Genomic DNA, 23,902 nt, shown 5'->3' on the forward strand with positions numbered 1-23,902 from the left:
ATGGCAGCAAAGTTGGGAATAACAAATTCCTGGAAGCTGGAGTCAAGTAAAATTGAAGTGCTTGCTATTTTATTTAAAAGTCATGATTAGCATTATTTTCATATTAAAACATTTTACAAGAGTGTATCGATGAAGACATCAGTTTCATTGTTTGAACTATAAATAAATTAATTAACATAGAAATATAGATACTAAAGAAATAGATTCGATAAGTGGGCTGACAGATTGATGATAATGACGGCAATAGGTAAATAGAGAGATTGATGCATATATGCATATACACAGTATCTACATATAAGGGTTTCTAGACATGCTAAATCCCTTTCCGTTTATCTTATTTCATTTTATGAAATATCCCTTTCTGCTAGTCTCAAAATTAGGCTTCAGGAGAGAAAAAGATTTACATATAAAGGAAATAAAGAGAAAGTAGGAGTCATCATTCAACTCTAGCCCTCCAAAACAGAAGTTTGGGGTCCTGAGAAGAAAATAGATAGTTTAGAAAGTCTAAGAGTTTCTAAACTTCAATTTTCCCCCTTAGTATATTGAAAGTTTGGTTTGGTAACATTCAGTACACATTTAAAAACTGTAACTGAAAAAGATGCAAAATATAATTTAAGGGAACAGCTCCTGACAGAAGGGGAAATAGAAAGCCTTCTCCTAGAGGGTGGCCGCAGGAGAGGGAGCAAAGAAGAGGCAAGGGAAGCAGAGAAGAGAAAGGGTTCATATTGCCTGCAACCATCAGTAACCCCATCTCCTCTGTTCTGCATTTAAGAGGAAAGGTGGCAGCAAGAATGGAAGCCCAGGTGGGCTGAGGGGACAGATCCAAGCAGAAGTGGCTAATGTCCAGTGTGACCATTGCTGTCCTGTTCTGTTTCCACTGATCAGAGAAGCTCCCAGGTGGTCCCCAGAGAGTAGCGCTGGGATGAGTAGGGAGACTGAGAAGAGCCTAGAGGAAGCACAATAGAGCTCCCACCTCAAAACTCAAGGTCACCAGCATGCTGCCCCCATTCTTCCTCACGGCCCCTCAGGCTCAGGGTTCCCATGGTACAGTCCACACAAGCCCACCCTGAGGCCCCTCACCCTGACTCTCATCATTGCATCTCAGGTGTGGGAAGGATGCATCTGGGACACACACACCCCAGAGTCCCCAAAAGCACTCAGAGACGGCTTCACCCCCTCCCCCTCCCACACCTGAAGGTCTCAGTGGGGCCAACACAAGGGCAGCTATGGGCCAGTCCACAGCCCTATAACATCCACACCAGAAGGACCCCTCATCCCGGTCAGCAGACCTAGTTTCTCTGTCCTGCCATGCCCATCCTTCCTCCTTGAGCCTCGAGAGAAAAGACAATCAAACACATGCTTTTCTCCCTCTACTTAAATGTGCTAATATTAACCCACTAATCATAGAACAATTGCTTACTTGTCATCTGTTCCTCCCACTCCCAAGACCCATGATAGAACCCCATCTCCTTCTATATTGGGATTCTTAACACATTAATGACAATAACTGGTTGTAAATATCAGAACCAAAATGTAAACTCAGGTGGTGGAGTAGGACCAGGAAATGCTCAGTCACTTAGAATTGATGCTCTACTCCCTCTGGGCCCAGATTCATCATTCCTTACCCAGTTATGGACTCCACACCATCACCAGAAACCACCAGACAGACATCTAGAACACAGGACGTGCTTCCTGGGGTCCAGTATCCCTCCCACCGGATGACACATGGATGCATTTAGTAAAACAGGCACACACAGTCTCACCTCGGGATGGAAATCTCACTGGTAAGACACTGTTAGGGGCTCCAGACCCTGTTACAGGGAGTGGTGGCCTGGAAAGGAGGGGTTAATTCAGGGCTGGCAGGCTGCCCCACAGCACCCTCTACCCCAGAACTGGGGATGCAAGTCAGCATGGACCAACTCACTCTTGGATAAAGGCACATCTTCTCTGACACATAAGGAAATCTCATTGTCCTATCTCATCAAAGATTTGAAGGAGAAAAGTTTTAGGGAGGACTCCAACCAGCTGTGTCCACAGTGAACTTGAGAGAGTGCAGCTCAGGGGTCAGGAGAACAGACTCGGGAGGCAGTCTGCCCTGTCCTGAGTCAGATCTCAGCCACATACCATGTGTGAGACCTTGAACAGGGTTCTTACACTCTTTATGTAGTGGCTTCATCTGTAAAATGAAGGTTCTGATTGAGTCTAGATAACAGTTTTGGTGAGGATATGTGAGTTGGCATTAGTAAGCATTAATTGCTATGGGCTTCCCCTGTGGCATCAGTGGCAAGGAACTCACCTGCCAATGCAGGTGACTCGGGTTCGATCCCTGAGTCGGAAATGCCATTTCCTCTAGATCCCCACTAGTAGGAAATTGCAACCTACGCCAGTATTCTTGCCTGAAAAATTCTGTGGACAGAGGAGTCTGGCGGGCTACAGCCCCTGGAGTGGGACACAAAGGAGCACACACAGACACATTATAACTTCTAGCTAATGGTAGTATGTGGTAGTACTGGTAGACAAGCAGTGTTATGGCATCACGCTCCATTCCATCTGGGGATTCACAGCACTCTAGAACAGGAATTCAATTCTGTTACCTGGAGCCTTGACTGGATGTCAGAACTCTCCCAGGAACCACATGCTGTGATAGTCATTGGTGCCAATCAGAGTTGTGAGTCTTCCACACATTGCCCCTTCTCTCCATGCTTCCATTCTATGCTCATGAACCTCCACCTTACCAACTGTGAGCTTTTGTGAATTAAGCTATTTACTTGTTCATTTTACCCTATAAGCTGGAAGGTGCTTAGTAAAAGTTCTGTGTCTAATTCACTTCCGTATCCCTAATACTTGGATAATTAAAATGGCCAGACCATGTCTATTGAATAAATAAATGAATGAATGTCACTCTGGTAGATGTTTTATAGAAATTATTCTTAATAAAAATGCTGTTTTTAAAATGTAATTCACCTTTTTGTGAGGGCTTCAGAGCAAGTGCAAGTTGCATCATTTGTTGTAATGATATTTCAACACTACTAAATGGTGTAAGCTATGTATGGTTCACTACAACACATTTTTGCAATAAATGCAGTAAATTCCAATATCCAGAAACAAACACAACCCCATTCCGAGAGCGGGGCTGAGACGGCCAGTTCTAAACCATATAAATGCTGCAAGTATCTATATATCCGAATATACAGTTGGCAAACCACAGCTCACTGACAGGTGAGCACCATGAAGCCTCCTGTTCTGGGCTTAATCAGATATGGCCAAGTGGGCAGGATGTTTATGTATTTATCATTTGGCTCACTTTCAATTCAAACCACACATGACTGCAACAGGAAGAAAATTTTGTTATAAAAAATGTTTATATTGAAAGTGCAGAAATAAAAGCTTCTATATTGAATTGAAAGTGCAGATGTAAAGAACAGAAAGAATTCTCTTCTTTTGCTTAGGGAAACTGCTTAATTGGACTTATGGATTGTAAAGCAATACAATATGTAGCATTGTTAGTCCCAGATTACCATGAGTAAAAGGAGGTTTGAGAGGTTTAGTAATCTCTTTGCTAGGAAAGTTGATAATTAGGCATCCTTGCTTGAGGGACATTTTCAGGACCAAACAGAGTGACCAGTATGCAAAATATTTTTGAATTAAAACTATCTGTGCAACTTTAAAGAAAATAATAGAGTTGTTACACCAAAGATTTGGAGATCCCTCTTGCTATTTGTGTTCCTTGCCTGAATGGACCCAAGATCAGTAAAGGCTACTTTACTGATGACCACTTCATCACAGGGGCATGAGGGAAAGAGTAAGGTCATGAGCTGGCTGAGGTCCAGCCCATCATTCTTGTTCAGCCCTTTGGAGTCTACGATCAGCAATATCTAACAAAGAGTTTGGCACTGAATTGACCTCATTCATTTCTCCTGGAGGAGGGCATGGCAAGCCACTCCAATATTCTAGTCTGGAGAATCCACAGACAGAGGAGCCTGGTGGGCTACCGTCTGTAGGGCCACACAGAGTCCAACGTGACTGAAACAGATTCACACAGTGCAGCACACACATTTCTCCACAGGTCCAGCACCTGATGGCCAGAGACCAGAACAAATCAAAGCTACTAAATCAAAGATAAGCTGATTCTAAGTGAGAGCATACGGACCAAGGACCCTTCCTCACTGCCATTAGAGAAGAAGGCCCTTATCCCAGACAACATCTCTGGCAGGAGACAGAGAAGGTGCCTCCTCATGAAAAGGAAAGCCAATCTCAACAGGGACCTGAAACTGAGAATTGACAGGACAATGACTACAGTGAGCCTGAGCTAAGCTGAGGGACGGATTTTAAATGGGAGGCTCTGTGTTACCTTAAAGGGACTTTCAGTCTACACAAACACCCCTTGCTAGTGCACAGGATGAAGTCAGTTACAAAAATGGAGAATATTATGCATATTTGAATTCTAGGCAATACATTTTCAAGGCTTCATAAATCTCTCCATGTTTATAAATGCACAGACCTTTCACTTCTGTGAACGCTTTCTAATTCCTCCAGCCTAAAATTACTGCTGTGTCTATTTAGTGTGCAGAAATTTGCTTACTGTCTTTAAAGTGGGAGCTTAACAAGGGCTAAGACTGTGTCTTATTCTCCAGCGTCTTTTTAGGGCCAAGTAAAGACACATAGAAAGAGCTTAAGAAATATTGGATAATTGAAGAAATGATTGCATGAACAAAGGCTGAAAATAACCCTGTTATTAGTGACTACTGGGGGGAAGGGAGGTGGGGGCAGCAGAGACACAAATCTGACTAATCCCACTGAGCACAGACTGAAGTGAAAAAGGAGTCAGAGACACACCAGCCAAAGGAATCAGATGGAAAATGCCTTCAAATCCCACTCCGGGAGGGTCAGAAAACGTTCAATCTCTGCACAAAGCTGCCCCTCAGAAGCTTCTCCAAGGTGAAAAAAAAGTGACAGCACTGCTATCAAGAGTTCTACTGAAGGATGTGGATAGACAGTAATACTCATCAAATAGTTACTTTTCCTGTCCTCAGTGACTCATTCTGGCCAGTGAATTGTGGGCGGTGTCTCCTGTGTCACCTCCGAGTGGAGGCATGAAAAGCCGAAGTGTGACTCTCTAGTTTCTCTCTTTCCTGCCCCAGAAGCTGCATGTTCCAGATGGTGCATGTGCAAGAGCCTCACTGACCATAGACATCTGTAGGTTGTGATAAGTGTGTGCCTATGTAAATGTGTATGTGTGCATGTATAAGTTTGTATATGTGTGTATGTGTGTTGAGTGTGTGTATGTGTGTGTGAGTGTCTGTGTATATGTGTGTCCATGTGTGTGTGACTGTGTGTATGTGTATATGTGTGTGTCCGTGTGTGTGTATGTGTGTGTGTGTGCGTGTATAACTGAGATTTGGGGATCACTTGCTGCAGCAGCAGAGCAGAGTCTTTTCTGATGGATCCAAAGGAGAAAGAAGACTTGAAAAGAAGACAGAATGTGTCACATGAAGCAGGTACTTTCCTGGATCTCCTCTTTCTTCTGTGTTCATCCCAAGCTGCTCCCTCAGGTCTCACCTTGCTTCCTCTGTTGGGCTTGGTTAGTTTTCAGTCACCATTCCTGTTGACCAAAATTTAGATCTGGATTCCTGTTTAAGAGCACGCACACCTGGTACATCTCCTTTTACCTTTACTGTGCTGAGAGTCATGCTCCCATTTCCCCAATTTGTCTCTTAGCATCTTGACCTTTATCCTTAAACAGTTCTTATTTCCTCTGAGATAGTTATTTTATCTTATTTTTACCCTTCCACCAATCTTGTACTAATGAAAAGGCAGCATGTGCTTTCTAAACCTCTTCTGTTTCTTGTTGATTTCCTGAACAAATCTGATTCCTGAATTTTGTGCTCATGCACTTAATTAACTTCTTAGCCTTTGCTGCTGCTGCTGCTGCTGCTACTGCTAAGTCGCTTCTGTCATGTTCGACTCTGTGAGATCCCATAGACAGCAGCCCACCAGGCTCCCCCGTCCCTGGGCTTCTCCAGGCAAGAACACTGGAGTGGGTTGCCATTTCCTTCTCCAATGCATGAAAGTGAAAAGTGAAAGTGAAGTCGCTCAGTCGTGTCCAACTCTTAGCGACCCCATGGACTGCAGCCTATCAGGCTCCTCCATCCATTGGATTTGCCAAGCAAGAGTACTGGAGTGGGTTGCCATTGCCTTCTCCTCTTTGCCTTTAGGTAAGAAATAATTTTACTGAATCGCTTCTTTCCCTCAACTCAAGAAAGCAGCTCATTAAAAACCTATTTCCTTGTGAGCACAGCACTAGGGACCCCCATCAGGCCTTGGAAGGAGCTGGTGCAAAGATAGGCTGTAACGATCTAGCTTCATGAGTTCATGATTAATCTACCTCTGCTCAGAGCTGATGTAATTACCGACTCCAGAGCGATTGAGATCTTGTGAGTGGTGATTCCTAAACCACTTAAAGCCAAGGTTAGTGTCACTGGAGTGGCATAGAGTTCAAAGCCTGCGTGGTTGCTCAAACTTGAACTTCATTGAACTGATGGTCTATTGCACATGGAGCTTTGGTGAAGCTGAGTCCAGCCTGCACATCAACCTAAAGTGAAAGTGAAGTTGCTCAGTCGTGTCCCACTCTTTGCGACCCTATGAAGCCTACCAGTCTTCTCAGTCCATGGGATTTTCCAGGCAAGAGCACCGGAGTGGGTTGCCATTTCCTTCTCCAGGGGCTCTTCCTAACACAGGGATTGAGCCCAGGTTTCCTGCATCGCGGGCAGACACTCTAGCCTCTGAGCCACCAAGCATGCCAACCTAAGAACCCTGGGAATGCAGCAAAATGTGTTCCTCCTTTAACATCAAAAAGCCTGTAACATTCTCTTTACATTATGATCAGATCCTTCCCCGTCTGGGCATGCTACCCAAGGCTTCTACAGGCTGCAGGCATCTGCTGAGGCCCTGCCAGGGCCCAGGATTGGAGTGAGGCCTATATGTGAGTATAAGCTCTGTATTTCCACTCTCTGTAAGTTAATAGGTGTTCAGCTAATGTTTATTGAATGACTGAATGGCCCTGTGCTAGATATTTAAGAGAAAATATCTTAAGTAAAAAGAACTACTGTTGAGGCCATCATTTAGCTAATTGATATTTTTGCTTTAAAGGCAAATGTTTTCAGCGATTAGCAGGGCAAAATTTGATTTTCAAAAAGAAGGAGCTTATCACCAACAAATATGTCACAACAAATGCTGCAAATCTCTATCTCTAAGGATACACAAGACAAACCACACAATACTAACATGTGGTCTCTTAGTGAGTATTAATCAGACATAAGAGAGGAGATAGGGTACTCATATGATTTATCATTTGGCAGTTTTTCTATTAAAACCACACAGGCATATAACAGGAAGAAAATTTTCAATTAAAAAACACAGCTGCACTGTCTGTATGACATAAGGAAGGAGATGAGGTACAGAAAGAGTTATTTGGCTAAAATAGCAATCAGCTTAATTGGTCTTTCTGACTATGCCAAAAACCTTGACTTGACTATGCCAAAGCCTTTGACTATGTGGATCACAATAAACTGTGGAAAATTCTAAAGAGATGGGAATACCAGACCGCCTGACCCATCTCTTAAGAAACCTGTATGCAGGTCAGGAAGCAACAATTAGAACTGGACATGGAACAACAGACTGGTTCCAAATAGGAAAAGGAGTACGTCAAGGCTGTATATTGTCACCCTGCTTATTTAACTTAAATGCAGAGTATATCATGAGAAACGCTGGGCTGGGAGAAGCACAAGTTGGAATCAAGATTGCCAGGAGAAATATCAATAACCTCAGATATGCAGACAATACCACCCTTATGGCAGAAAGTGAAGAGGAACTAAAAAGCCTCTTGAGGAAAGTGAGAGCAGAGTGAAAAAGTTGGCTTAAAGCTCAACATTCAGAAAACTAAGATCATGGCATCTAGTCCCATCACTTCATGGGAAACAGTGGAAACAGTCTCAGACTTTATTTTTTGGGGCTCCAAAATCACTGCAGATGGTGATTGCAGCCATGAAATTAAAAGACTCTTACTCCTTGGAAGGAAAGTTGTGACCAACCTAGATAGCATATTTAAAAGCAGAGACATTACTTTGCCAACAAAGGTTCATCTAGTCAAGGCTATGGTTTTTCCGGTAGTCATGTATGGATGTGAGAGTTGAACTATAAAGAAAACTGAGAGCCAAAGAATTAATGCTTTTAAACTGTGGTGTTGGAGAAGACTCTTGAGAGTCCCTTGGATTGCAAGGAGATCCAACCAATCCACCCTAAAGGAGATCAGTCCTGGGTGTTCATTGGAAGGACTGATGTTGAAGCTGAAACTCCAATACTTTGGCCACCTCATGGGAAGAGTTGACACATTGGAAAAGACCCTAGTACTGGGAAGGATTGGGGGCAGGAGGGAAAGGGGACGACAGAGGATGAGATGGCTGGATGGCATCACCAACTCGATGGACATGAGTTTGAGTAAACTCTGGGAGCTGGTGATGGACAGGGAGGCCTAGCGTGTTGCGATTCATGGGGTTGCAAAGAATCAGACATGACTGAGTGACTGAACTAATTTGTCTTTCACTTCCAGAAAAGAGAGTCCTCTTGGGCTAATCTTGAAGGATGCTCTAGAGAGCAGAATAACTCAACTGTTTTGCACAGCTCTTAGAATTGTGAACTGATAGCTTTGAATAATGGTGTGCTTTGATTCCCTCTCTTTATCTTTTGTGAATTTACTATAGGTTTTTATATTTTTGTTGGCCACAAGGCTCACATAAAACATCTTATACACATAATAGTCTATATTACACTGATAACAAATTAATCTCAATCACATACAAAGGCTCTACCTTTTTAGCAACCTCCTCCACTTTATGTTTTGTTGTCAGAATTTACCTCTTTTCATACTGTGTATCCACTCACAAAATATTTTTCTCTATAGTTATTTTTAATACTTCCTTTAGGCTAGAGCTAACTGGTTAATACACTACAATATTACTGTGTTAGTATTCTGAACTAGATTAAATACTTGCATTTACTAATCTATTTTACATTTTCACTTTTTTCATGTAGTAATTAGCATCCTTCATTTAGCTTGTAGAACTTCTTTCAGCAATCTTGTAAGGCAAGCCTAGTATTGGTGAACTCCCTCAACTGTTGCATTCTAAACTCTTATGATGAAAAGAACATCTTATTTGGGTGTTAGTTCTGGAAGTTCTTGTAGGTCTTCACAAAACCATTACATTTCAGCCTTTTGGGCAACCACAAATAATCATCCCATTTGTGCTCAATAAGAAACCTAAATTAACACTCAATCTACTTTCTCTTTAGTCCCTCTGTTGTTTTACACTATCACATAGTTTTTATAGCTTCTTGTGAAAGCTGCTAGACATTTATTCTTGTATGGTTCTTTTCTTGATTGACAGAGGGTAGAGAGGCAAGAATTTCATCCTACAGATCTCCTCTTCATTTTCTTTTATTTAATTTGAATATTAATTTATATTTGTAAGTTGTATTTCTACATTTATATAAAAATAGAGCAAATGGATGTAATTGTCTCTATGATTTCCATTATCCCAGATGGATACCTGACTCTGTCACGGGGATCCCTGTGTTGGTTTAGACCTAGGTTGGAAGCGATGGTGACAGGAATAGAGTCCTCAAACAGAAGCTGTTACAAAGTCATTCTTTCAAACTTTCTTTAGGGCAAGAGGATCTTCTGGATCACAATTAAACAGTTTCTCTTTGCTTTATGCTGCTAATATGCTGCAGAGAGCCTGATCCTGATTTAGCAAATAGGTCTTACCCCTCTTTCAATCATATTGCTTCTCAGTGGGAACTGAATCTTCTCTAATCTGGGTAGCTTTTCTATATAATGTGGTTAGGACAATTGCCGAGGGAATAAATCTCAGATTTGGTCCAGAGAATTATTACTACTTAGAGAGATACAGGCAATGTTTTCTAGCAGGATACACAAAAAGGTAAAGATGGATGTGCAAAAAGACCAGTCTCATCAGTTAATGAATTTGTCTTAGTCCTCCTTTGATGTTTGAATGAAACTAGAGATTCCAAAAATCTCTGTGTTGGGTAGCTGGAGAGAATGTCGTTTCTGTCTGTCCCTTGTATTTGAGGCACACTGGGACAGAATCGCCTCTAGTTTTACTATTCCTTGCAAAAGGAATTGTGAGAACAGGATCAGATAGCATTCATTCAAGACATGCATCTATTAAAATAAATGGAAAAAGCCAAGGGATATATTCGTTGGAATGAGAATTTTATTCATTTTTAAAACTAGTTAATTGTTGTCCAGTCACTTAATCATGTCCAACTCTTAGTGACCCCCATGAACTGCAGCACGTCAGGTTTTCCTGTCCTTTACCGTCTCTCAGAGTATGCTCAAACTCCTGTCCATTGAGTTGGTGATACCATTCAACCAACTCATCCTCTGTCACCTCCTTCTCCTCTTGCCCTCAATCTTTTCCAGAATCAGAGTATTTCCCAAAATGCTAGTTAATTATGTAGTAAAAAATAAATAATTTCTAGTTATTCTCTAGTAGGATTCTACCTCATTAATTATCTGATGAGTATACTAACTCAATTTAATGTATTGCATTGGTAAGTGATGTGAGTAAAAAAAAAAAAAAAACCAACAACTTACTCATAATTGGGAGAGATGAGAGAAAAGAGTTAGGACCAGAGTGTAAAGAGCACCATTACAGAGAGAAGAAATGCATGGAGTACACAAAGTTGCAGAAGAATCTGATGTGTTTAGGGAATGCTGCTTAGGTCAGTATTGCTTGTTCCTGAAATGATTCTAAGGGTATAGTGAGGCTGAGGATAGAAAATAAAATTCCAGACCTAGAGCATCAGAGACTTGAGCTAAGCGCTTTAAGCTTCCTAATGTAGTTTGTTGCTTCCCAAATTTTGACTTAAGTTACTGCACGGGGATTTTGCAAAAATACCTGAACATATAGTTTGTGGAGTTTAAAATTTTTTTCATTATTTCATGGATACTTTTAGCAATAATACATGTTCCATTTTTAAAGAAAAAACTTAAAATGATGGTAAATGTAAAGAAAATCTTAGTTAAATAATTATACGATTAGAATATGGGTGTGAGAACATTGATTCTGCTGGAATGCAAAAAAAAAATAATTTTGAAAACTTTCCCATACAGCTAATTATGAGCCATAATGTTTTTTAAGCATGAAAGGAGCATTGTTTAGCTTACCTGCCCTGTCTTGTCAGCCAGCTCTCTGTTTTGATACAACTCCAAAAAATATGTGAGGATGATTTGGGATGGGCAAGTTTAAAGTTAATCCTAGGTGCCTGGTCAGTTGGCAGAGAGTGCCAACTCTCTGTGACCTCATGAACTGTATGTAGCCCACCAGGCTCCTCTGTCTAAGGGATTTTCCAGGTAAGAATACTGGAGTGGGTTGCGCTTCTCCGTGGGATCTTCCTAACCCAGTGGTCGCATTGGCAGGCAGGTTCTCTACCACTACCACCACCTGGGAAGTCCTTAAACTTATTACAGCCACTTGAAAAAAAATCACAAATGGGAAGGTTAGAGCCACTGGGTGTCACCATAAAAGCAGCCAGAGAGTGGAACAGAAAACAGATACTCGTGGGAAAGGATGGAGAACAAGAGGATTTATGAAAATTAGAATGTGCAATTTGATGGTGAAGGGGAAGATTAAGAATGTTATGGAATAACTAGGAAAAAGAGAAGGCAGTTAGAGTAAAAGATAGTGTTAGGCAGTAACAGATTTTTGTGATTAATATTTCGTAAAAATTTGAGCAAAATCAGAAAAGCTGCAACCATTCCCCTTCCACCTGATCAACCCAGTCACCGTGAGTCTCACTTCTCGGTTTTAGTAGACGGAAAGTAGGATATTTTGGAATATTCACTTATGTGCTTCTGAGTTTACCTTTCTAAGAGTAAACACTTTCAGGGCCAGATTTCAGCCTTTTATGTTATTTAAGTATGACTTTCTCAGTACCTAAAGGAAGGGAAACGTGTAGTCTCTGGGGAGGTGATAACTCTGAGTTTCAATTGAGATTTCATTGGGGAGTGGGGCATATCTTAAAGACTGAATTTTCTAACGTGGTAGTGAATATATCTAGCTTTTTAAAATTATGAATAATTTCCTTTAACCATAGTTCTGTGTAAAAACTGCAGTTATAAAGAAGACAGGATTCTCATTTATTTGAGAAACAACATTACAGAGATGTCTTTCAAGAGTTTCTTGCTTCAAAACTGGCTCTACATGGTGCTAAACTCAACATCATCATATCCAGGCTCTTCTTGTCTCAAGACCAATGAGGATTCCTTCTCTTCCACCCCAGAGTCAACAGTTTCTCTCGGAGACTTCAGAGAGATGCCTGAAACCGTAAGGAGAAACTGGTTTTAGTGGTGACAAAATGACAAGACATAACCTCTGATGGAAGGTTAGTAAAAGGGGCCACAAAATATCTGAGGTAGGGGTGGAGCACCCAGCATTGTCTAAAAGGCCAGATGGAACTACTTCATACTGACTCAGTTACTCCATGCAGTGTCTTGTCTGGACCTCGGCAATGGAAAGGAGATGGACCAATAGTAGCAAGGAGTGGAAAAGAGATGTGTGTGCCTCTTCCATACCCGGTGGGTCTGATTTCCCAAGGAGTGGAGACAGGAGAAGACCTCTGTAGAGTGCCTCAGATGCCGTCTTCTCAGCAACTCAACAACAGAACCAGCCTGCCCGATAAACTTCATGAGAACATTCTGAGTCCTCTGTCAGATGGGTCCTCTGTCAGATGTCAGAAGGGGGCAACTCAACCAAATTCCACAACCTCCTGCTCCCCAGGGACCACATCCTCACATATAAGCAGAAAGCCTAGTCCTTGGGAATGAGGTTCTTCATCTGGCAATTGAACCAGTGAGAGAAAATTTTCTCTTGGTTCCCTTCTAGTGCTGAAATTTTATAATTGTCTAGTTAAGGTTATTGCAGATTCTGCTTTAATAATGAGCAATCAACTTTAAACATTTGGTTACACAGATCTCTCAAAACAAGCTTTACAGCTCATAGACTTAATTTATACCTCCATTAAAAACATTTCAGATTAATTCTCACAATTTGAAAAATCCCCCAATTTATTGTCAGAATATATATTTCAATTTGGGGTATGAAAATGGGAATAAAGCCTGTGTAACAATGTGTACAGATGTGTGTATATCCAATTGATAATGGACATGGACAAGAGAACACAGTATGTTCACCTCTCAGAAGAGATGAAGTAGCTCCAATATTCCAGGGATAAGGAAGAGCTGATAATATCTGATTCATGTGGTGCATGCATGCTCACTTGTATTCGACTCTTTGTGACCCCATGGACTGTAGCCTGCTAGGTTCCACTGTCCACATTATTTCCTGGCAAGAATACTGGAGTGGGTTGCCATTTCCTTCTCCAGGGAATCTTCCTGATCCAGGGATCAAATCCAAGTCTCTTTTGTCTCCTGCATTGGCAGGCAGAGTCTTTTTCACTGTGCCACCTGGAAAACCCATCTAAGTATATGAGGCTACCCCAGTTCTGATATAAAGAAATACTGACTGTTGAAGTGGGTTAAAACTCACCTTCTCCACTGTGATGAAGTCAGACTACTGAGCTGTCAACTCACCTGTCTGGGAATACCTGGCACCACCTCTGTCCTCTGGGGAAAAGTTATTCTCATTCATCCCAGGGAAGAAAGGATTTATGGGAACAGGTAACTCGTCAACATCATCATAACCATTTTCTGCGGTGTTGATGTTCTGTCCCAGAGGCTCTGAAAACAGACAAGAACTTAGGTGGAATAACAAAGTATGTGTTGGATCAAGTGACACCCCTTCTGAGGCAGAGATTCAAATAAATGATAAATATACTCTATATTCCAGTGCTATCAAAGGCGTGTATTTCATCTCAGTGTGCTCAGAAATCATTTAAACCTTCTAACTATTCCAATATATCAGGGTCAATCATATTTTTCTAACATGGCCTCTCATATCATATAGCATCAACAAAAGCTCTTATGCTATGAGTTTCAGGTACTATTTTTGAGCATATGGTACAGAGTTTTAATACATACTATGCACTATATATGCACAGCATGTATGTATATGTACATAGTATATGTAACACATACTATGCACTATACCATATCAGCGACTGGGAAGCATGAGTCTGGACCAAGAGAACCCAGGTGTCCGTGTGACCTCTGAAGCTCTGGGAGACACAGAGCTGGTGGGAGAGGGAGCCTGGACATCTGTTACTCAGAGACAGGATATCCCACCACCCCAGTCACAGGACGTCTGGGTGTCAGTACCTTCTAGACCTTGGTTGACCTTAGGATCTCACCTCCAGGGGTTGTCCATCTTCACTATCTGGAGAAGACCCAGGAAGGCATTCTCCTTTCTCTGTGTGTGTGCAGAGGTTCAAATAACTATAAATATAGATTCTATATTCCAAGCTTGTGTCAAAGGCATGCATTTGATCTTAATGTGCTCAGAAATCATTTAAATCTTCTAATTATTCCAATATATCAGGGTCAATCATATTTTTCTAACATTATCTCTCATATCATAAAGCATCAACAAAAGTTATTATGAAAAGTTTATGATAAAAGCTATTATAAAAGTTTAAGGTATTATTTTCAAACATATGGTACAGAGTTGTAACACATACTATGCATATATCAGTGACTGGGGAGGATGAATCTGAACCAGGAGAACCCAGGTGTCCGTGTGACCTCTGAAGCTCTGGGAGACACAGAGCTGGTGGGAGGGGGATCCTGGACATCTGTTACTCAGAGACAGGATATCCCACCATCCCAGTCACAGGACGCTTCAGTGCCTTCTGGAGCTTGGTTGACCTTAGGATCTCACCTCCAGGGGTTGTCCATCTTTACTATCTGGAGAAGACCCAGAGAGGACATTCTCCTTTCTCCAGTTCCTTGTAAGTAAGAGTTTCTGGTAATTGATAAGTACTAGCACTGATCTTTCCATATATTCAATAGCTTATCAATAGCAATATTTTTGTCTCAATACATAAAAAAAAAGCCATGAAATAATTAAAATATCAGACTGGCTCTGGGTCCAGCTATAGTTTCCAGTGTTCTCTTTAGCCATACAATTTTGAGTTTATCAGTTTCAGATGTTCTTTTTTTTTTTCTAATGGTCTTAATCTTTAATACATGCATGCTCAGTTAGATACATGCATGCTCAGTTGCTTCAGTCCTGTCTGCCTCCTTGTGATCCCTTGGACTATAGCCTGCCAGGCTCCTCTGTTCATGTGGATTCTCTGGGCAAGACTACTGGAGTTGGTTGCCATGCCCTCCTCCAGGAGATCTTCTTGACACGGAGATCAAACCAGAATCTCCTATCTCTCCTGTATTGTCAGGTGGGTTCTCTACCACTAGTACCACCTGGGAAGCCTGATTAGATGCATACTCAGTCTGTAACTGGGTAGAAGTGACTGTGGATACAGAGAACTGGGTCTGATCTTTCCATTTCTGAGGCCATAGGGCGGGCAAGAGAGGGAAAACATTGTTGTGAACAAGAGAAAAGAGATCCTTCCCATCTTAATCACAGGAAGAGATCCTCAAACAAGATTCCTCCTCCGCATCCCCACCATCCAAGGAAAGACCTGCTACCTGGGGCAGAGTCAGAGCCTCCATCCTCTCCATCGTCCCCTGTGTAATACGGCAGCTTAGTTGCTGAGTCATCAGACAGGTTACCTGGTAGGGAGAAAATCATCACAGAAAAATGGAAACCTTTCCCCTGGTAGGAGGCCTGCTGTCATAGTTTAGAGGAAATACTGAGACTTCAGACTTGTAGACAGAAGGCTTGAAGCTCTGTGTGAAGCTGGGTTAGTGAGGTTGGGTCTCTATTTGCTGAAAACAACACACAGTCAGCTCATGAGCAGAGGGGAGGGCATGGGATTTACCTTGGCTGTCCAACAGGTCGTTCCTCCCTGGTTCTATGAGATCATCAATCTCCTGGTACAAGCCTTCACCAACTACATCTTCGAAAGCAGATAAGGCTGGGAAAGTGGCTTGAGTTAGAGACTCATCCTAGAGGTATTCCCTTTACCAATAGACAAAGCCTTTAGTGCTGTCCAATGTTAACCCGTGGGAAACCCCTCTGAGCTGCTCAGGCTTCTTTCTCAGCTATATGGAACAGAGCTGGGTTTCCTGACCCAGACCTTGATCCCACACTCAATTTCTACCGACAGCCTTCACACAGGAAGTCATACTTCTTAAGAAATTTTACATTCAAATTAGGACCAAGGATTCAACTTTTCAAATCTTGATGTCTACTGTAGAAAAAGTGGAATTCTGCCAGATAATGAGGATGGAGACCAATACTTGTGCACTTTCTTGATGTCACAACAGATTCAATTCCTTTCCCACCACTTTCCAGATCATTTAGCATCCCTAAGGCCCACCTTGGCGCTCTGCTCTCCATCTGTATAGCTGAATCCCCAGGATTATGAGGACTGTGAAGAGAAGGGCTCCCAGAATAATGCAGAGAATCACAGGAAGGGAGAAGATGCCAGGGTCTGGAGCTGAGCCTAAAATGATACCTGAGGAGAGAAGAGGGCCATCGGGTTTTATGAGGTTCTTAAGTTCAGAAGAACCCTTCTGTCCTTATCCTGGTCCTCTTCTGAGTCTTCAAGGCCATGAAATCACCATTAAGATACAATGGGTTTGCTCAAACCCCAAGATGTGATCGACACAGGTCCTTCCTTAAGCTATGTCAAGTGTCTTTTCATTCTGGTTCCAGAGGATTTTTACAGGATGACAGTTGGTAAACCTCTGGAGGACTCCAGCTGCCACAGCTTAACAGGACTGTAAGCACATGATCATTAAACTTTTCTGTACTGAAATGGGTAATTTTGTCAGAAATATAAAGATACACAGTGCATGCTAAGTCACTTCAGTCTTTGCAACCCCATGAACTGTATCCCACCAGGCTCCTCTGTCCATGGGATTCTCCAGGCAAGAATACTGGAGTGGGTTGCCGTTTCCTTCTCCACAGGATTTTCTTCACCCAGGAATGGAACCCACATCTCTTATGTCTCTTACATTGGCAGGCAGGTTGTTTACCACTAAGACCACTGAAAATACGGGGCTCTCCTCTGAAAACAGCTCAGACCAGCAGAACCACTTAATTCCACGGGTGTGAGGAACCGCTGTCCTCTCACCAGGAAAGAAGAAAAAAAGAATGGATTTTTGTACCAAGCTGACCTGAAAAAGCCACAGGATATGCCTATCATCGGGCTCTCCAGGTGGCGCTAGTGGTAAAGAACTTGCCTGTCAATGCAGGAAACATAAGAGATACCGGTTCAATCCCTGGATCAGGAATATCCCCTGGAGGAGGGCATGGTAACCCACTCCAGTAGTCTTGTCTGGAAAATTCCATGGACAGAGGAGCCTGGTGGGCTACAGTTCATGGGTTTGCAAGAGTCGGATACGATTACACGACTTAGCATACATGCCTATCATCACAGGCAGGGTGATATCTCCCAGATCCCAGGAGATCAGGCAGCAGCCTCTCATGGAGCCAGAGCACAAAGCAACAGGCTCTTCCAAGAAGTGCTTCTGGGTACAAGCTCCACCTCCTTCAGTCCCAGCCCCACACCTGGTCCTCACTCACCAGGGCGGACCCCGAGCGCCTCACTCACCAGAGCACCTCACACCAGCATCCTCCTCGTGCTTGCAGTCGCTCTGTCCCCAGGGCTCCGCAGCACAGTCCCACAGGGAGGACTCCCGGCCCCCGCACCGCACCTCGTCCAGCCAGATGCTCCCGTTTCCAGGGCCAAACGCCGCCGCCCGCACGGCTTCCAGGGCCGGGCCACAGCCCAGCTGCTGACACACCACCTCGGCCTCTGCCAGGCTCCAGGAGTCATCGCACACGGTGCCCCAGGAGCCGCTGTGCCAGACCTCCACCCGCCCTGAGCACTCGCGGTCTCCTCCCCTGAGCCGGAGCTTCTCTCTGTCTGAAAAGGCAGCAGCCCCTCCTGTGACTCCCCTGGTGGGAGGAAGGAGCCCCTGGGGCCCTGGGGAGGGGGCGGGGCTGACGTACCTGTGCAGGGGGCAGCAGCTGGGCAGCTCTTGGGTCTCCTTTCTGCAAACAGCAGGGAAAGAGTGGATCAGGGACAGCTGGGCGTGGTCTTGTCCAAACAAGACTGTCTGAGGTCCTTGGCTCAGTCCAACCGATAGGTGTAAACACAGGCTCCTGACCTACTGGACTGAGACATTCACTGCATCTGATCACCAACTGAAATTACTTCATGTTTTTACTTGTTTATCACTCTCAACAAATCCCACATCCCACAACAAATACATACACAGGTATCTGCAAATACATACACACCCCCACAGACACAATCTGAAGGAAAGTTCTACTAGAGGAAGAACTTTGTATACGTCATTCATTTTTGGCTATTAGGGTAGTCTTGGCACATTGTATGCATTCATTCACCATGTATGTATAGAGAACTTTCTCTAAATACTGTGATGGGGCTTGATATTTATTTAATGATTAATAGATGAATAAAATCCAGTGAAAAAGAATCCCTTTGAATTCTTGCTAACCAGTAATGCAATGCAGGAAATACAAATTAATATTAATTGCTTGATGCAACAGAAAAGAGATATTTTAAAAAGAAGTCCAGATTCACAGAAATGATTTGTATTCAATATTACATATATACTTTTTAAAGGGAAATTAAATATATTCTAAACTTTTTAATCTATTTTTCAGTATGATATATGGACAAGCAAAGAGATTACTATAGGAAGAGGACATTTTTTTTAAAGGAACAGAGCAAGTAGAATTTAGAGAAAGATAGATAAGTAGACAAATAGCTGAGTAGTCAGTGTTCAGAAAACTCAAGTAAATAAACTGAGAAAAGCTATAAAGAGGACATAGAGGAAAAAGGAAACATAGGACCAAAAGAGACACATGAAAGTATTAAAGACAAAGAAAATAAACATAAAATCAAAATAATGCAAGAAAACCAACAAATACACAGTATTTGACATAAAATATCAGAACCGGCATAGTCTTTTCATATTATATTATGAAACATCTTAACCTAAGCAGTAAGATGTCTCTAAAAATGATATAAAGAACTCTTTTGGATGCTTGCAAATTCAGAACTGGAAACCTCACTGCCTCTCAATTCATTGTGCTTGATCATAGAACATTATCATCAAAATAAGGTCTTATAGTTTAATATCCCTTCAACCTTCCACAGGAACAGGAAAAAGAGAAGAGGAGAGAAAGGCAAGGAAGGGAGTGAGCTTCTGTCTTGGAAATATCTATTGGCCCATGCCCCCCAGCTGTGGATTTCAGGCAATTCCTAACATATCAACCAGGGTACGCCCTAATGGTGCATGCATGTGTATGTGTGTGTGTATGTGTGTGTCTGTGTGTCTGTGTGTCTGTGTGTGTGTGTGTGTGTATGAAATGAGGGGACAAAGGGGCAGAGAACAAAAGGTTGAACGAAGGGAAAACACTGTGAAACTGCAAAAGAAGGAAGTAAGAAAATGATGAAGGGAAGGAAGGAAGGTGAAAAAAACCAGGAGCAAAGCAACTGTCACTCATTTTAGACCCGAAATGTTTTAGGATGAAACTTATGAGCTCTTACAAGTTTATTGATCTTGGAGCTTCTCTATGATATAGCTTTTGTTTAATAGTCAAGTTATTGAAACATCCTGGCATTTTCTATCTAGATATGAAAAAAATAGTCCAATACTTTCTAAGTAATTTGACAATATCTATTAAAATATTTGTATGTGTTTATGTACATGTGATAATACCTGTATATCCTTTGATCTAATAATATTACTGGGGAGTAATCCTAACTAATAAACTCAGCAATATATAGAGATACTTGTATGAAATGATTATTATAAAATTCTTCATTGTGGGGAAAAAAATTAAAAGCAATGGAACTACCTGGAGGAGGAAATGGCAACCCACTTCAGTATTCTTGCCTGGAAAATCCCATGGATGGAGGAGACTGGTGGGCTAGTCAGTGGGGTCACAAAGAATCAGACAGGACTTAGCAACTGAGCACGTACCCATGCACCAGTAAATAGGCAAATTGTAATATGAACTGGAGTACCAACCTCCCATTAATGAAATATTATGTCATTGTTTTACAAAGAGAGAAACTGGAGGAATATTCATGATATGTTTTTAAGTGATAAAAAGCAAAGTTAACAATAATGTGTATGATATAATCCTAATTGATAAAAATCAATAACAATACAACATGAGCATAAACTTTTATGGGTACATGTGTTTGGATATAAATATAATAATGGAGGAATCTGAAAATGACATATATCAGTCCATTAATCTTGCTTACTTCAGGAGGATACAAGTGGACAAGTGGTCATGGGAAGTGGTTCATTTATCTTTTTCACAAGTTAGATGTTTGCTTACGAGTAAGCAATGTCTTTATAATTTAGATGAAAAAGAAAGGAACTGGTCTTTCTCTAAGCAAGAAACAAGCCAGTGGATAGGATACATATTTGCTGATGCCAAGCAGGCTACAAGTCCAACAGGAGCAAGTGTGGAGGATTCAAGGAAGAGACCCAGAGACAGGCCAAAGGAGACAGAAGGAACGACGACTGGCCATCCTCTGTGCCGCCAGTGTTCTTTTACCTGGTAGTATTGTTCTTTTCCTGGGGATCATCCCAGAGGTGAGATTCCTTACATTACTTTTACTGAGGGTGAGCCCAAACCTTTCTCCATTTGTCATCAGTGTTCTGCCCCCCGGAGCAGCTCTGGTGAATCTCCTCCTTCCATGGGAAAGTCCTTCAAAGTCTCAGGTCAAAACTTAGGCTACATCTACTCTGGCATTTCTGCTAATTAGCTTGATTACAGACTTCCTGTGACATGGTTTCCAATTGTTTTTTGCTTGGACACATGCAACTCATCTCTGTGGTATTTTCCACATAAACTGCCGTCAGCTCAGATTTCTTTACTTTTCCCATTGAAACAATATTGAGATATGTGGATTAAATAACCTTGATCTAAAATTCATTTTATAGACTCAGCTTAAACTCATCAAGTAGATCTGAAAACACAGAATCGCACTAACAATGTCCTACAGAGTTGGGACAGACACATAGAAACAGACAGTAAGTCACCTGCACACGAGATATAGGCTTCATCCTTTGGAGAGCATGAACTGTATTGCCAAGGATCAGAAGGACACTGCCAGAGAGAGGTGTCAGTTTTCCGACACTGGATTCCATCTACCCACCGGGGTCTAGAACCTTCCCTGAGACCAACAGAAGTGTTGAGACTTCCACTGTCCCCACAGCCAAGCTGTCTGCAGATCATGGACACGGTGACCTCATCCATGGGGCTGCGGCAGACACTGCCCCAGGTCCCGTTGTAGAAAACTTCCAGCCACCCAGCACACTGCTGGTCCTCGCTGACCATCCTGAGGGCCAGGAACTCTAAAATTGAAAGGGAGGAGATGGGACACAGTGAGCACTGCACCCAGTGCTCTGGGTTTTCCTCTCTCCCAGAAACTGTGACCACACACCCCTACCTTAGCTGAGGAAATATCTACAAGGTAGCAAGACAAATGTTTCTGCTTTTAACCCTATTTTGTCCATTTGTGTCTATCTTTCTAAATATTTCTAGCACAATGCTGTAACTGATATGAACATCAGAGGAAGACCAACCTGGGCACCTACAGAGAGAGGTAGCTGAATCCTGCTTCCTGACAAAAACTGCTGAAACAGTGTGTGAAAGGATGTAATGTGGACAAAGAGGTGGTAGATTGAATAATGAACCCTAGATATGTCCACGTCCTAAATGAATCCCTTGTATTTCAAAGGGAACTCTATAGATGTTACTAAGACTAGAATCTTGGAATGGTGAGATTAACCTGCAATATCATTCATTAACCAAGTAAACCCAGTGTAATCACATCCTTAGACCTACCATCTGAAAATCGAAATTCTCTTTTTGACTGTATTTAGAGGGAGATGAGACATGGAAGAATGGTTAGAGAAGGGAATGTTGTTTAAAGAAGAAAGAGGGCTCCAAGCCAAGGAATGAGACCACATAGAAACCAGAAAAGGCTGGGAAAGGAGTCCTCCGCAGAGATTCCAGGAAGAACCCAGCCCTGTGGACACCAGGATGTTAGCCCTCAGAGACTCTCATCAGACTCCGAGCAAACACAACTGAACAGAGTAAACCTGTGCCTTCATTATATCATCACCAGGATCTCCAGACTGTACTACAGCCGGGAACTGAAGAGAGAGCCCTGCTCTCATGTGGAAACTAAGAAACGGCTCTGCCAGGAAACACTGCTGAGAAGAAAGGACCAGAATCTCAGTTGCTGCAGGAGGAAGTGAAAGCACCTCGTCTTCAGCTCTGCTGCAAAGACAGGAGGCTTCCATGGGAGGAAGCCTCCTATTCTGGTCCTTTTAGCATCTCTCTATCAGCGCTCCTGGTGGCTCAGAGGGTATAGCATCTGCCCGCAATGCGGGAGACTTGTGTTCGATCCCTGGCTTGGGAAGATCCCCTAAAGAAGAAAGTGGCAACCCACGCCAGTGCTCCGGCCTGGAAAATCCCATGGACGGAGAAGCCGGGTAGACTACAGTCCATGGGGTCGCAAAGAGTCGGACACAACTGAGCGGTTTCACCTTAATCAGCACTCCGACCCCCGTCTTCCAGGGCCCCACCCCCTCCCCCAACCTGTGGACAGCGTGCAGCACGGACCTGAGCAGATGACCCCCGCGTCCTCCTTGTGTCTGCAGTCGTGCTGCCCCCAGCCCCGGGAAGGGCACCTCCACACGTGGGACTCCTTTCCTGTGCAGTTCAGGTCGTCCAGCCAAATGCGCCCTGATCCCGCCCCGAAGTGAGCAGACCTCGTGGCACTGAGGGCGTCTCCACAGCCCAGCTGCCTGCACACCACACGGGCATCGTCCAGGTCCCAGCCGTCATCACAGATGGTGCCCCAGGAGCCCTGGTCAAGGATCTCCACTCTCCCGGCGCAGGGACCTCCTCCGTCCACCAGGCGGAGCTGTCTGCTGTCTGAGGAGAGAGAAATGGGACAATGGGGACCTGGGGAATGAAAAGGGTCTTCTGTCCTGTGGGACCCTCACCTGAGCAGTAGGGGGCGCTCTCCTCTGAGGCTGCAGAATCTGCTGGTTCGGACATGGAGTCGTTGCACTGGGGCAGCACCAGAGTCTGGTTTCCTGCAGAAACAGCAATGATCAGAGAGTTGTTAGGGTTGGCGGTTTTTAAACATATTCACAAAATCTTTGATGCCTGGAGAATCCCATGGACAGAGGAGCCTGTCAGGCTACTGTCCACAAGGTCACATAGAGTTGAACATAACTGAAGCAACTTAGCACGCTCACAAGCACTACTAAGTGAGGTCTATGCCTCTTTCCCTTGAAGCTCTGCTGACCTTCGTGAATTCCTAGTAAGCAAAAGAAGGGAGTGAAGGCAGCACTGCTTGACTCTCAGCACTGGGTCTGAAAACTCGGACAACCTCCTGTGTAATCGCTTAGGACTTTGCTTTGGGGCAAGTCTGCCCTGTTAAGGCTCTGTCCTGCAGAGACTGTCACTTGCAGGTCTCTGGTCACTCAGTTCAACCCAGTTGCCAGGTTTGTTCATGAACCATCCTGGATCTCCAGTTCAGTTGTGTCCCCAGATGCAGTCAGCCCCATCTGATATCGGACCGCGACCTGATAAGATCCCAAGACAGAATGTAGATCTGAGCATGTCCCAAATTCCTTGCGCAGGAAATCATGAACAGAGATAAAAAGGCCTTTTAATCCAGCCCAGGTTGGATGCATGAGACAAGTGCTCAGGGCTGGTGCACT

At 43.1% G+C, this 23,902-nt stretch overlaps 1 protein-coding gene across 1 annotated transcript in view; it reads right to left on the minus strand.

Moving 5' to 3' along the window:
* The window catches only part of LOC136168460 (uncharacterized), a 219,253-nt gene that overhangs the window by 34,905 nt on the left and 160,446 nt on the right, over positions 1–23,902 (minus strand). Inside the window, 4 exon segments of the mRNA XM_065935978.1 lie at positions 17,716–18,030; positions 21,200–21,514; positions 22,791–23,105; positions 23,177–23,269. Of these exon segments, the coding sequence (XP_065792050.1) occupies positions 17,716–18,030; positions 21,200–21,514; positions 22,791–23,105; positions 23,177–23,269 (1,038 nt within the window).

The sequence above is a fragment of the Muntiacus reevesi genome, chromosome 1 (assembly GCF_963930625.1).
Source record: "Muntiacus reevesi chromosome 1, mMunRee1.1, whole genome shotgun sequence".
Lineage (NCBI taxonomy): Eukaryota > Metazoa > Chordata > Mammalia > Artiodactyla > Cervidae > Muntiacus > Muntiacus reevesi.